This window comes from Argentina silus (assembly GCF_951799395.1).
Source record: "Argentina silus genome assembly, chromosome: 3".
Taxonomy (NCBI): Eukaryota; Metazoa; Chordata; class Actinopteri; order Argentiniformes; family Argentinidae; genus Argentina; species Argentina silus.
In genome coordinates this window covers 9161259-9176258 of record NC_139657.1, presented here as the reverse complement: position 1 = coordinate 9176258, position 15000 = coordinate 9161259, and the positions used below count along the sequence as shown (strand labels likewise).

General features: G+C 49.4%; 2 protein-coding genes across 6 annotated transcripts in view; both read left to right on the top strand.

Moving 5' to 3' along the window:
- The window catches only part of c2cd5 (C2 calcium dependent domain containing 5), a 30192-nt gene extending 21208 nt beyond the window's left edge, over window positions 1-8984 (top strand). For 2 of the 5 annotated variants that reach the window (XM_083665933.1, XM_083665931.1), the window contains 11 exons: window positions 21-84; window positions 458-519; window positions 1068-1166; window positions 2229-2318; window positions 2485-2566; window positions 2682-2774; window positions 3639-3677; window positions 4152-4253; window positions 5813-6006; window positions 6179-6325; window positions 6993-8984. In XM_083665933.1, the coding sequence (XP_083522059.1) occupies window positions 21-84; window positions 458-519; window positions 1068-1166; window positions 2229-2318; window positions 2485-2566; window positions 2682-2774; window positions 3639-3677; window positions 4152-4253; window positions 5813-6006; window positions 6179-6325; window positions 6993-7118 (1098 nt within the window). In that variant the 3' untranslated portion in view covers window positions 7119-8984. The remainder of the gene's footprint in view (window positions 1-20; window positions 85-457; window positions 520-1067; window positions 1167-2228; window positions 2319-2484; window positions 2567-2681; window positions 2775-3638; window positions 3678-4151; window positions 4254-5812; window positions 6007-6178; window positions 6326-6992) is intronic. The other 3 variants (XM_083665932.1, XM_083665934.1, XM_083665935.1) reach the window with 3 other exon arrangements.
- A 544-nt stretch (window positions 8985-9528) lies between these two features.
- On the top strand, window positions 9529-14998 carry lmf2a (lipase maturation factor 2a; the record flags this gene model as incomplete). Its single annotated transcript, XM_083665726.1, has 11 exons — window positions 9529-9705; window positions 11801-12054; window positions 12174-12202; window positions 12603-12796; window positions 12964-13142; window positions 13266-13404; window positions 13844-13972; window positions 14114-14219; window positions 14337-14433; window positions 14526-14708; window positions 14897-14998. Coding segments are annotated over exons 1-11 (1506 nt in total), but the record flags the coding sequence as incomplete, so codon positions are not given.
- Between the last annotated feature and the right edge of the window lie 2 nt (window positions 14999-15000).

The following is a 15000-nucleotide window of genomic DNA, read 5'->3' as shown; positions in this document are numbered from 1 at the left end:
TGTGTTTTTGTTGTCTGCAGATTGATGACACTGACGCGGTGGAGGACATCCACTCCCTACTGACTGACGCCCCTACCCCCGCAGGTCCACACACCATCCTATTCTTTGATCTTCTACCTGAACTGGTCGATTCTGTTCCACTTGTGATATTGTTGCAACATGTTGCCATCAAATGTGACCCAGTGTTGCGTCGTCAGGTTAGACGGTTCTAACTTTCTAGGGAAGGGTTCTAACTTTCTAGGGACCCAGTGTTGCATCGTCAGGTTAGACGGTTCTAACTTTCTAGGGAAAGGTTCTAACTTTCTAGGGACCTAGTGTCGCATCGTCAGGTTAGATGGTTCTAACTTTCTCTCTCTCTCATCTCTCTCTCTTCTTTCTCATCTCTCTCTTCTTTCTCATCTCTCTCTCTTTCTCTCTCCTCTCCTCTCTCTCTGTCTCTCTCTCTCTGTCTCTCTAGGTTTCTACAGCTGCAACACTGAGATCATGCCTGGGATTTATAACTGGACATCAGGACTGCAGGTCAGACCCTCATACAGAAACACCACAGCAGCAACAGGAGCCTGGTCCTCCACACTCATGACTGCTGCTACAGTATCACACTCATAGACATTCTAGGGTCGGACATGCTAGGGTCAGACATTCTAGGGACAGACCTGCTACGGTCAGACATTCTAGGGTCAGACGTTCTTGGGTCAGACCTGCTAGGGTCGGACATTCTACGGTCGGATATTCTAAGGTCGGACGTTCTGGGGTCAGACGTTCTAGGGTCAGACATTCTAGGGTCAGACATGCTAGGTCAGACATGCCAGGGTCGGACATGCCAGGGTCAGACATTCTAGGGTCGGACATTCTATGGTCGAACATGCCAGGGTCAAGCATTCTAGGGTCAGACATGCTAGGGTCAGACGTTCTACGGTCAGACATGCTAGGGTCAGACATTCTATAGAGTTTAGAAACAGCGTTGTTTTATTGAGAAATGATAATAAACGTCCCTTTCTCCTTCCCTTGTTCTCTCCATTGTTCTCTTCCCCTCCCTCCTAAACCCCCTTTCTATCCCTCCGTCTCAGATGTTTACCTCCGTGAGGGTCTTCAGGCTGAGTAATGCCAATCTAACCAGCCAGGGCCTCAATAAGATCTTCACTGACCTGTGTGAGAACCTGCTCAAGGTGAGGGACCCCTACAGGCCAGACGAGGAACTGACTGGCTGTGTTGTGTACATCAATGGTTCTGTTAGGTTGGCTGGTCCCTTTGGAACACATTTACACGCAGCCTCATATTCCGTTAATAGTCCAAATAAACAAATGAATCAAATACCCTCACATAAACACTTCAGTCAGAATTGAGTGACCGTTCCGATTTAAACTTATTTCAGAATGGAAGGGCTGGTTTATACTTTCTTTCTTTTTTTAACCCTTTTTTTTAAAATATGTTTTTAGGGCATTTCTTCTTTATTAGAATGGAGACAGTAGAGATTGACAGGAAGGATGGGAGAGAGAGGAGGGATGACATTGTAAGACGTGTCGAGGGTTGGAATCGAACCAGGAACCTTGCGATTATGCGGTATGCGCATTAGTGTGCTACGCCACTGAGTGCCCCTGCTGGTTTATACCTTTGATAAGCCGTTCGATTGGAGAACATTTACGAATGTCAGGCATATCAACGTGCATTCGGCTGACTCGCTCAATCGGAATAACCAAGTGTCCGAGGGCGTACAAAACAAATCAAACAACGGGATAGGAGCTCACGGAGTCACGTTTGGCCAGAACACATCCCGTCAGCGTGTTCCACAATTTGGTAAAAGACGAGCGTGTCATTTCAAAGTGGTGCTTCCGGTCCTCGTCTGAGAACAGCTGTTTCCCCCCCAGTCTTGACTCAGATCCACTAGTCAAGAGTGGGATGATGATGATGATGATGATGATGTTGTTGTCTCTGTGTTATTGGCCCAAAAAAATTTTAAGATGAACATGAGCGGTGCAAATAATGCCGGAAAAACACATTAGTGCCGTAGGACACACACAGTTTATTAAGAATGGTAGGACATTCCAAAAGGCCTCTGGAATTTGCAGTCATACAAACCGTTCTTTCGGAGTGTGTTCCTTCTGAATGGCCAGATATTATGCATGCAAACGTAGTCAGTAACTGTAGGAATTCATATAATCTGTCTGTTGTAGAATTTGGACTATAAAAGTGTGTGTGTGTAATTTTGTTTGTGTGTGTGTGTGTTGTAGAGTCTGTACTTCAAGCTGCGTTCCATGGTCCCGTGCTGTCTTTGCCATCTCAACTTCACTGTGGCTGTGCCAGAGGATGAACTCATACAGGTGACACACACACACACACACACACACACCCCTCCACTTTCTTCACATTTCGTTGATCTCTCACTATCAATTGAACCTCTGATAGTATGAAACATCCACAGGAACACGTCAAATCAGTGATAACAACGCATCCCCCCCGTCCCCCCCCTCTCTCTCTCTGTCTTAGGTTGCGGTGACAGCGGTTGCTATGAGTTTCGATAAGGACCAGACTCAGGAGAGACCAGGAGGAGACAAGGCCGTCACCAAGGGTCAGTCAAGGGGGACAGGGGTCAAGGGTCACACAGAGGCATTCAACCAGAGAGGGCAGGGACACATGGCCATGATCCACATGTAATTAATTGTGTGTGTGTGTGTGTGTTATAGGGAGCGGTGAAAACGACGAACAGCTGCAGTTTCCTCTAGAGCTGTGCGCCGACTCTACGTCCTCCAACAACCAACACTCCGCCAAAACCTCAGGTAGCCTTTCACGTCCTACACCGTACCCCTAACCCTTCACCCCCCCCCCCCCCCCCCCCCGTTCAACCACCAGCCCCCTCAGGAATGTACACACCAGTGGAGGCTGGCGGAGGTAGAAATCGGAGGACGGGGCTCATTGTAATGCATGGAACGGAATTAGGAACGGTTTGATACCGTTCCTCATTCCGTTACATGCGTTGCAATGACCCCCGCCTCCGGTTTCTGCTTCCACCAGCCTCCACTGGCACACACACACACACACACACACACACACACACACACACACACACACACACACACACACACACACACACACGATTGAACTGCTCACCTCTTCAAAGCTGCCAAAACCACTACTCACCATCTGTTCTTCGTTCAAATGTGTGTGTGCGTGCGTGCGTGTGTGTGTGTTGTGCCACCGTGGTGAATGTACCACCTGTAAATGTATGGTCAGGTAAATATCCAGTGGTGTGTTGTAGCCCAAGCGTTGTGTGTAGAGCTGTGTGGAGTTTAGACATGGCCGAGATCAGAGATCAGTCCCCGTCAGTCCCCCAGTCCCCCAGTCCCCCGTCTGAAACCCTCCTACTCCTCACAGATGTGGAAGGAAGGTGGATAGGCTGACCCTCCACCCCCTCTGTAGAAAGAGAGATCTTCTCCTTTCAGATCTACAAGGGAGGAGGGGGGGGGGGGGGGGGGGCATCAAGTAGCATCTGTCTGTTTGGTAGGGTTAGGGGTAGGAGTGGATTAGGACTGAGTGGTTCGGTTAAGCAGTCGTTGGGTTAGGACCCCCCCCACCTCCCCCGTTGCTTAGGCAGTGTGTAACGCTTCCTTAGGCAGTGTGTTACAGTCAGTGTTTGTGTACAGGTGTTCCAGAGGGTGCCAACGCCCACACCACGTCCAGAGGTAAGACCCCTCAGCCCATCCCTCCACATCCCTGCCCCCCCCCCGCTACCAGAACCAGACCTCCCCCCACGGCCCTGTTTTTGATTTCTCATCCTTTTGTGTCAGACAGTGATCCTGCACCGCTCCCCAACCTCATCCTCCTCATGTTCTGTTTCTGTTTCTTTCTTTTTTTTCCTTTTTTTTTGTCCTATGTTCTCTTTTCTTTGTTTGTGTGTGTCTGTGTCTGTGTCTGTGTGTGAGAGTGTGTCTGTGTCTGTGTCTGTGTGTGTGTGTGTGTGTGTGTGTGTGTGTGTGTGTGTGTGTGTGTGTGTGTGTGCGTGTGTGTGTGTGCGCGCGTGCGTGTGTGTGTGTGTGAGAGAGAGTGTGTGTGTGTGTGTCTCTGTCTGTCTGTCTGTGTCTGCGTCTGTGTGTGTGTGCGTGCGTGTGTGTGTGTGTTCTCTCCAGCTCCCTCCGTTGATTACGGTTCCTTTGCAGACAGATGCAGCACCTGGCTAGAGCTGCTTAGGCTGAAAGCTCACACCATAAGACGAGGATCAGTTAAGACAAGTAGGAGGACACAGTCCCTAGCACGCTCTGGTGATCACCTACGCACACACACACACACACACACTCACACACACTCTGTCACGCACTCACCCACGCACACAAATACCGTACGCACACACACACACACACACGCACACCCCTCCCTTGCATGCCGCTGGGGGGCGGAGCATCACACATCAAGCACCAGCTGATTGGCTAGAGTGTGAACGTTGAAGCCCCGCCCCTCAGAGGGATAGCCAATCAACAGCCGAACGCTGACCATCCTCCGTCTTATGATCCCCCCTCTACCCCCCGCCCCCCTCCCGTCAGAGGGTGTCACCCCAAATCAACCCCAAACTCCTACTACTGCTCCAGGAACTTGTGGAGTAGATCTGAATGAACTGGATAGGTGTCAGCCATCGAGTGTTCGAGCGTTTGTCCTTGGTAGAGGTCACTCCTGTGTGACCTCTAGGTCTGACCTCAGACAGGGAAGGGGCCAGACGGAGCCGTTCACCAAGAGGACTCACACCTATCCGGTCCTTTCAGATCTACACAACACAAGAGCCTAAAAAAACAACAACAACAACAACAACAAAAACCCAACACATCTCACTAAAGCTTGGCGACCAGGGGAATGCAGAACGTCGAGATTACCGATCCTATTCCTGTGCTTTTGAAACGAGTGTTTTTGAATTGGCTTTGAAGGTTCCCGGGGGTCCGATTGAAAGCAGCAAACCTTTGCTAACTCTACGTTTTTTTTTTTTTTTTTTTTTTTTTTTTTTTTTGTGTTTCGAGACGGAAACATCTTTCACACTCTCGCCTCCTAGACATCTGCTCCGCTCAGCCTCAGCCTCAGCCTCAGCGCCTCCCTCCTCCCTCCCTCCCTCCCTCCCCCCCCTGTCTGTTTCTGTTGCTCACGGCTGTGCTTTGTCTCTCTCACGCACCCTCACGAGTACCCCCCCCCCCCCCCCCCCCCCCACACACACACACACACACACACAGCTGAGCCCAGGCCGGTGTCTCTCTCCGTCCGCTGGGCGGACCCTGGCTGTCTGGCTGGCTGGCTGGCTGGCTGGCTGGCTGGCTGGCTGGCTGTCTGCTCGGTGCATGCGGCGCATGAGAGCTCACGCTTCCTTCGATGTGATTCATTACCACCATGCTGCCCTGCCACTCTCACTCACGCACTCACTCACACACACATACACACACACACTCACTCACTCACTCACTCACTCACTCACTCACAAAAACATACTCACTCACTCACTCACATAAACATACACACACACACACACACACAAACACTCACTCACTCACCGTCATGAACGAATGCACACTCCTACTACCGACGCCCACAGCACACGCTATCCAGGTTCATCTCCAGGCTCATAGCTAGCTCATGTTTGCTATGCTCTGTAGCGCCATCTTAAGGCTCTGTCTGGTATCTCCCCCCCCCCCACCCCCCCCCCTCCCCCTTCCTCCCTTTCTCTTTTTATCCTTTCCCTCCAAACTCTCCATTTCTCTCCATTCTCTCTCTACCCCCCCCCCCCTTCTCTCTCTATCTCTTTCTATCTCTCTCTCTCCTTCTCTCTCTCTCTGTCTGTCTGTAGTTTCGTCGTCAGAGCGGTGCAGCCCGCTGCCCGAGGGTCGTTCCCGGTCGCTGCACTCCACCCGCTCGTTCGGGGGCAGCTCCGTCACCGTGGTGAAGATGACGCCGCTGTCGTACCTCCCCGGGACGCGCATCGTGAAATACCTCGGAATCATCAACATGTTCTTCATCAGAGAGACCACCTCACTACGGGAGGTAATCGGTCACGCAAACATGCGCGCGCCCACACACACACACACACACACAGACACACACACACACACACACACACAGAGTTCCTACAAATCTTCAGTGCACTGACTGACTGACCTCAGATATTTTCTATGGGAATGCTAAACTTGTGTGTGTGTGTGTGTGTGTGTGGAAGGAGGGCGGTGTGAGTGGGTTCCTCCATTCGTTCATAGCGGAGGTGTTTGCGATGGTGCGGGCTCACGTAGCAGCTCTGGGGGGCAACGCCGTGGTCTCCTACAGCATGAAGGAGTGTGTGTTCATGGAAAACCCCAACAAGAACCAGGTAAGTCCACACAGCACACACACACACACAGCTAACTCTTGAGATATGATCCATCTTGTGATGTTTTACCTGGGATGGAGAACAGAAATGGCAGATTTTAAAAAGAATTAGTAGAATAGAATGATATAGGTCTTTATTCCATGCTTGATAATAATTCACTTAAGTCACCAACTGCCAAAGAATTCCGGAACACTCGCCACCTTGAGTGCCAAGTGTTCTATGTGGTATTTACCTAGCAACAATACTTTGATTGGCTACAAAATGAAGCATCATCATTATGTATTCTTGGGGCACAAAGTCACCCTGGGCACTCTAGAATGTTGACCGTTTGGGTGACTTTATTCACCCTCGGCACTAAATGAGTTCATTAACTAAATAAAGTCACCCGTGGCACTCTAGAATGTTGACCGTTTGGGCGACTTGTTTCACCCTCGACACTAAATGAGTTAAGCAGTGAAGAGTTTAGTTCAAGAGGTTCTAGACTTCTTCACTAGACCAACATGAAGCCATCCAGATATGTGATCTCATGTCCGGTTACAGTGAAGAGACCAGACGACGTCACAGACACTAGAGTTGGGCTTCCATCTCTCTCCTGAGTCATCAGTTTCTCTTCTCTGGTTTCTCCTCACCCCCCCCCCCCCTTGTCTCTCTCTCTCTCTCTCTCCAGGCTCAGTGTCTGATCAACGTGAGTGGCGATGCGGTCATCTTCGTCCGTGACACAGACCAGGAGGCCACACCCCCTTTGACAATCAGCGGACAGACCGGCAGCAACAGGGCCGAAGGGACCACATGAGAGACAGACAGACACACACACACACACACTCACTCACTCATTCTTAAATCTAGCCATCCAAATAAGTGATTTGTCTGCCTTTAAACACAAGGATCGTCCAAAGGTTGGGACCCTACTAATCCCCCTCCCCCCAAAACACACACACACACACACACACACACACACACTTCATACACTCTCACACAGCCAGTTTGTGAGTAGGAGTGCAGAGAGTGGAGAGATGTTTGAGTCAGGTTTTCCTATTTGCAATGGAGGCGTGAACACGACCCACCTTGGAACGGTGTGGTGTCCTTTTAAGAGCATCTCCAACGCTTTTTGGATGGAAACTACAATGGCCAAACGCTCTATGACTGCTCCTCTCCTCTCCCCTCTCTCTCTTTCTCTCTCTCTCTCTCTCACGCGTCTCTATGGAAGCCATTTGGAGAGACAATTCCTCTCGTCTCCTTCTGCCATATAGTAGACATTCCATTCCACTGGTGAAAGCGTTAGGCAGCTACGAGCCATCATCATCTCCCCAATGGAGTTACTGAACAGCCATGCTAACGGGGGGGGTGAACATTCGAATGGCACGGGAGAACCGATGGTCAAGTTCATTCGCGACGTTTCAATGTAGGGGTTTAGGGAAGTGGGTCAAAGAGTATTTATGGTTGAAAAAGCACTATATACTTCAACCCTTTCTAGAGCGTGGCCAGGCCATGGCCACTGTGTGTGTCCACGGGAGGACAATGAGCGTTTGGGAGTATTGTGAATATTTGTTTCTCCATGACGTCGTCTCTCTCTCTCTCTGTCCCTCCCTCTCTCTCTGAGGTGTTTCTGAACAACAGGACAAAACCCAACAAGGTTGGGATACATGCCAATTATTTGAGTAATAAATAACGAGATGTAGAAATTAGCGTTTTTTTGTTTTGTTTGTTTTTTTAAGTATCCTTGTCAATGAAAAGACGAAGACGACATGGCCACAGTGGCGCTACTGTTACTCCCTCCGTCCCCAGGCACGACTCAGCCACTTTTATCTGGAATGCGTGAGTCCACGGCGGGAAAATACAATTTCCGTCACGCAAGGCGTGAGTCGATGTCCGTTGCGTGGGTGTCGCCTTTGTCAGCGATCTAGATCATGCAGAGTTCTCGTCGAATTCAGAACCGTCTTGTCTTGTTCTACCCGTTCTATTGCCATGGCAGCGACCGACTTGAGTTCTGCTCCTAAAGGCCCTCTCCTCGTGTAGGAGTTGCCCCTTCAGCACAGGTCTAGGAACAGCATACCCCCCCCCCCCCCCACACACACGCAATCCTAACTTCAATCAGTAGGGGGGGGGGGGGGGGGGGGGACCACCAAACTGACCCTAGGTCTGTGTCCAGTGTCAGCGTCACCCTCCTCTGACTTGACAGGCTCCAGTTCTGTTGCCATAGCAAACACAATGATGTCCTGACAGATTTCACAACCCTGTATACTACTGAACCTCTCCCGTCTTCAACAATCATGTCAGATGTTGGAAAGAAGTGCGATGACCTATTTGTTTTGTTTTTGTAGTGTAGGTGCCACATGAAACATATTTGTAAAGGTGTTCTAAAATCAGATTTTAGTATTTTTGTAACATGAAATTATATTGGTGAACTGCTCATTTTGCATGTACAATGCAGTTTTGATTTAATATTGTGTTGAAGGAATAGTGGTACTTGCATCTCAGATTTACTCTCTCGATTCATCTCTCTCCCTCTCTCTCTCTCTCTCTCTCTCTCCCACTCTCTCTGTCTCTCTCTCTCTCCCACTCTCCCTCTCTCTCTCTCCCACTCTCCCTCCCACTCTCCCTCCCACTCTCCCTCTCTCTCGCTTTCCTTCTCTCTCTGTAAGACTTGAATGTACATACATAGACTGTTGCTTTGTGACTAGCAGCATGCAGACCCTTTCTATTGCCATGATTCTGTCTGGTCCTTTGCCTGTGATGGCAGTCTTGCACAATAAACTAAAGTCAAAACCAACACGTATTGTGCCTTCTCTCGACTCAGTGGGAGTTAGCTGTTAAAGCACCATTGAAAGAGCTACTAAAGAACAAAAGTTCTGATGTCAATGTTGTGTTAATATTGGTTGTTTTATTGGGATGATACTTGTCTATTCCTGCCGTAGCCTACCTGGATAAGCTTAATTATAAGAAATGTCCCTTTTTATAAACATGTCATGCCAGAGGCCAAATATATTATCCGGAGTTGTAATGTAATTTATATAAATATAAATATAGTTAATGAGTTGTCCACATGTCTAGACAAGATGGACCAGCGCATGCGCAGTAGCTTTAGCCACAATCTTTCGCCACGCCCCCCGCCGCTTATCCAAACCGGGGAAATATTCATCTAGCTGTAGCGACGTGTCTCCCGGTCCTGTACAATCCCGCTCCGTACTTCCCTGTCCGCTACACTGGCCCTGCAGAAGCACACAATCAAGATCAGGACGTTTTCTCGAGTGTTCGGCTGGATCTGACCGCTCCACGCAGTGCAGACATGGGCCAGATCACGCTGCCGCGGCGCATGTTCCTCTGGTGCATGGCTGTCATCTACATGTTTGCGTTCCTCTCACTATACCTGCAAATACCAGGTGAGAGACCGCTGGTTGTGATGGGGGGGGTCTTATAGCCATCTGCCTTCCGATGCTAGCAGGCTTGCTAAAGTTTGCAGTCACTGCGGTATGTCGGCTTATAAAGACCCACATGCTTGTGTTCTTGAGTGTTAATATAGCGTATCGGACCTCGGAATTATAAAGTTGACGATCTGCAAACAAATGTGCAGTTCTGAGATGTGCATCAAAGTTTTCTCAACCCAGAACTCAGAACTGTTTATATTGAGTTCCTCGAGTAAACTGTAGAGAGAACTGGAAAGAATATTCCACTAAAATTGATAAGATAATTGGGAGGGGGGATTCCTCTGTCTGGCCTTGTCTACAGTTTGAAGACCCGTCACAGAATAAGCTGCGCTAACGTGTCCATACATACTTTAATTGACATGACATGTTTGACATTTCGCGTTTGACTTTTGCAAAAGAGGCACAGAGCGAAAAGGGTGTGGTCCTCTCCAGGAGAATATCCTGCTGATGTGGACAGATAAGGACTACAGGAAGTTTATATTGCCCTTAACCACAAATGTAGGATCATCAGACCCAAAAAGGAAACGTACGTGGACCATGGATAGGGGGGAGACTACCCAGTCCAGCTGAAAGTAGTGTGTATCACTGCAGCTCTGCCTGACCACCCAATGTTTAAATGCCAGGTTTAAATGCATGTGTTTGATCGATAGATCGGTAGGTACTTTATTGTTCCCCTGAGGGGAAATGACAATGTTGCAGCCACCAGCGACACATAATCACAACACAAAGGACAAACGCAAACACGTAACCAAATACAAGAACACAAAGTATAAAGGCTGTGCAGTGGATGAATAACTGATCTACATATATAAATTGAAGTTGACACACTCACCGACAACTTTATTATGAACACCTGTATACCTTCTCATGGTGGAGGTGGTGGAATGGTGTGGGGAATGTTTTCTTGGCACACTTAGGCTATTAACACCAATCAATCATCGTTTGAATGCCACAGCCTATTTGAGTATTGTTGCTGACCATGTGCATCCCTTCATGGCCACAATTTACCCATCTGCTAAAGGCTACTTCCAGCATGATAATGCACCATGTCACAAAGCAAAAGTCGTCTCAAGCTGGTTTCATGGACATGACAATGAGTTCAGTGTTCTTCAGTGGCTTTCCCAGTCACCAGATCTGAATCCAATAGAACACCTTCGGGATGTGATAGAGCGGGAGATTCCCAGCTTGAAAGTGCAGGAAAAATCTGCAGGAATTGCGTGATGCAATCATGTCATCATGGACCAGAATCTCAAAGGAATGTTTCCAACATCTTGTGGAATCAATGCCACGTAGAATTGAGGCTGTTTTGAAAGCAAAGGGAGGCCCTACCCAGTATTAGTATAGTGTTCCTAATAAAGTGTTCGGTGTGTGTGTGTGATATATATATTTACAGGGTTTAAGTTAAACTGCAATCACCATAATAACAGCAGTTGCATAGAATATCGATGTGTGCTGGATACATAAGTCATACATGTAGTTTATACGTATTCAACAGAGTTGTGTATGTTTTCTGTACGGTAACAGTGTGTGTGTGATAGTGTGTGTAGGTCTGTATGCTAACGGTGTGTGTGTAGGTCTGTATGCTAACGGTGTGTGTGTGTAGGTCTGTATGGTAACGGTGTGTGTGTGTAGGTCTGTATGCTGACGGTGTGTGTGTATATAGGTCTGTATGCTGACGGTGTGTGTGTGTATATAGGTCTGTATGCTGACGGTGTGTGTGTGTATATAGGTCTGTATGCTGACGGTGTGTGTGTGTATATAGGTCTGTATGCTGACGGTGTGTGTGTGTGTGTATAGGTCTGTATGCTGACGGTGTGTGTGTGTGTGTATAGGTCTGTATGGTAACGGTGTGTGTGTGTATAGGTCTGTATGCTAACGGTGTGTGTGTGTGTGTATAGGTCTGTATGCTAACGGTGTGTGTGTGTGTGTATAGGTCTGTATGCTAACGGTGTGTGTGTGTGTGTGTGTATAGGTCTGTATGCTAACAGTGTGTGTGTGTGTGTGTGTATAGGTCTGTATGCTAACGGTGTGTGTGTGTGTGTGTGTATAGGTCTGTATGGTAACGAGGGGCTGCTCCCTGCTCGGCGGCAGCTGCACTACAGTGGAAAGGCCCTGTGGGACCAGATCCTGTCCTCCCCTTCACTGTTCTGGCTTGGGCCCCAGCTAGGCCTGGACACACACACTGCTATGGAGCTGCTCTGCCTGGGGGGGGCAGCGCTGAGCCTCGCTGCTGTGCTCCTGGAGACACTCAGAGACAGCCTGGTCTTCTTCCTACTGTGGGCGGTCTACCTGTCATTGTACCAGGTGAGTCATCGTAGGGAATGGCCTACTTGTCTTGTCTGTAGCCAGGTTGAGTTGAAGGACCTGTGGCCTCGCTGTCACCGTGCCAAGTTATAGCACATCAACTCTCTTGTCTGTTTCAGGTGGGACAGGTCTTCCTCTACTTCCAGTGGTGAGTACTATGAAGTGTATGTGAGAGGTCTGATAGACATCCTGGATGTGTGTATTCATTAACAGACTGGTAATACTGTTCGTATGTGTCTGATAGAACCTGAGTGGATGGTGTTGCTGTGCGACCACAGCCGACAGGATATAAACACCATAACAACAACACCACCACCACCACAGAGATGATGACACACTATCTATGTATATCTGTGGCTCTGGGTCCAAATGCTCTCTCACTCCCTCTCACTCCCTCTCTCCCCTCCTTCACCTGCTCTGTCTTGCTCCCTCCTCTTTTGTTTCTCTCTCTTTCTCTCTTCCCTGTCTTGTTCTCTTGCTCTCTCCTGCCCACCCCTGTCCACCCCTGTTCCCCCCTCTCTCACCTCTCCCTCCCCGGTGGTACCCAGGGACAACCTGCTCCTAGAGACGGGGTTCCTGTGTGTGCTCATCGCCCCAGTGACGATGCTGCGGGGGTCTCGCGGGGTCAGGGAGCACGACTCTGTCACCTTCTGGTTGGCTCGCTGGCTGCTGTTCAGACTGATGTTCGCCTCCGGAGTGGTCAAACTCAGCTCCCGCTGCCCCACCTGGTGGGGGCTCACAGGTGTGTGTGTCTGTGTGTGTGTGTCTGTGTCTGTGTGTGTCACTCTTCAACCGATTGATTTGTTTGGGGTTCTCTCCCTCTGAATTATCACTGAGACTCTAGTCTGTTTGTTTGTTTGTGTGTGTGTGTGTGTGTGTGTGTGTGTGTGTGTGTGTGTGTGTGTGCAGCTCTGACGTACCACTATGAGACCCAGTGTATTCCGACCCCCCTGGCCTGGTTTGCCCACCTGCTCCCTGTGTGGTGGCACAAACTCTGCGTGGTCGGTACCTACGTTATCGAGATCGCATTGCCCTTCCTTTTCCTCAGCCCACTACGCAGACTCAGGCTGGGGGCCTTCTACATGCAGGTGTGTGTGTTTTAGCGTCTTTAGGTCAGCCAGGTCAGCTGTGTTCACGGTCATGTTCTGTTCAACTGGTATCAGGGCTCTCTGTCTCTCTCTTGACAGCTGTCTCCCCCTTGTGGTGCGTAGGTCTTACTGCAGCTGCTGATCATCTTGTCCGGGAACTACAACTTCTTCAACCTGCTGACACTGACACTCTGCCTGTCTCTGTTGGACGATCAGCATGTACAATTCTGGCTACGCAAGAAACAGGAACCCGACCGCAACGGTACACACACACACACACACACACACACACACACACAATTTAGGCCCCATCCAACCCTTTTCATTTCCCCAACAGTGTATTAGATTAGATTCAACTTTATTGTCATTGTGCAGAGTACAAGTACAGAGACAATGAAATGCAGTTCGCGTCTAACCAGAAGTGCAAAAAAGCAGAAAAGTGCAGTGTGAACAGTATATACAGGTAGTGCAGTATATGAGCAGTATAGTAGTGCAGTATAGTATAAGTAGTGCAGTGTAAGCAGTATATGAATTAGCAGTAGCATTATAAGCAGAATAAATAGAATAGTATAAAGGTGTAGGGGCTAGGGGTGGATTTGGGACTGAAGTTGGCTGTCTCGGTCACTATTAGATGTGATTGGCTGCTGCTCTCTAGGCAGTAAGTGACACAGACTCCGTGTTCCTGCGTGTGGTTCTATCAGGGTCCAAGGTGTGGTCCAGGGCTTGTGTCATGGTGGAGCTGACAGTCTGGTCTCTGACTGTCTACGGAGCAGTCGTATGCTTCGACCTGCAACTGAACTGGGAGAAAGGGACTGTCTCCTCCAGGACAGGTGTGTGTGTGTCTGTGTGTGTGTGTGTGTCTCTGTGTCTGTCTGCGTGTGTGTAACCTGCAGCATGCTAATGAAATGCCCCCTTGTGTTGTAGTTGTGAAGTGTGTGTCTGTGTGTTTGATGTCATGTTTTTCCCATTAGCGTTCACCTTCCACCACTTCAACCAGTTCCTGAAGGCAGTCACCATTCCTAGTGTCTGGGTGGGCGTCCTCTGTCTCACCTGGGAGATGGTCTCCTCCATGTTCAGGTACGTCCCTCCCCCCCAGGGGTGTGTGTGTGTGTGTGTGTTAGTTTCTTGAAGAGGTTCTGGGACTGTGTGTTTATTTACAGGTGTGAATGAACTGTGTGTGTGTGTGTGTTCTAGGTGTGCTTGCGTTGAAGGTTTCTGGAAGAGGTTCTGGGGGACGCTACAGTGGACGTTTTTCGCCGCTGCTGCGGCCGCCATGTTTGCCATTAGTCTGGTGTGTAGATTACTGTCTGTCTGTCTCACATGCTATAGTCTCATACTGTACCCCACAGAAGTATAGAACGTGTGTGTGTGTGTGTTCTCCAGGTCCCCTTCACCTATTTGGAGTACGACTCTAACGCCAGCCTGTGGCCGGGCGTGCGTCGGGCGTATGAGGTGGTCGACCGCTACCAGCTGGCCAACTCTTACGGTCTGTTCAGGAGGATGACCGGGGTCGGAGGACGACCGGAGGTGGTCATCGAAGGAAGCATGGACAGAGTCACATGGACGGTGAGGGAGAAAGGGAGGAAGGGGGGGTGAGGGGGAGGGGTGTGTTCAGAATCTGGTACTGATATCATTTGATACTTTATGTTTTCAAACTTCAGCGTACTGTTCCATCATTTGTTGTCATATTTTCCCTCTCTCTCTCTCTCTCTCTCTTTCTTTCTTTCTCTCTCTCTCTCTCTCCCCCACACTAGGAGATAGAGTTCATGTACAAGCCAGGTAACATGAGTGCGGCCCCAGCAGTAGTGACGCCCCACCAGCCTCGGCTGGACTGGCAGATGTGGTTCGCTGCCCTGGG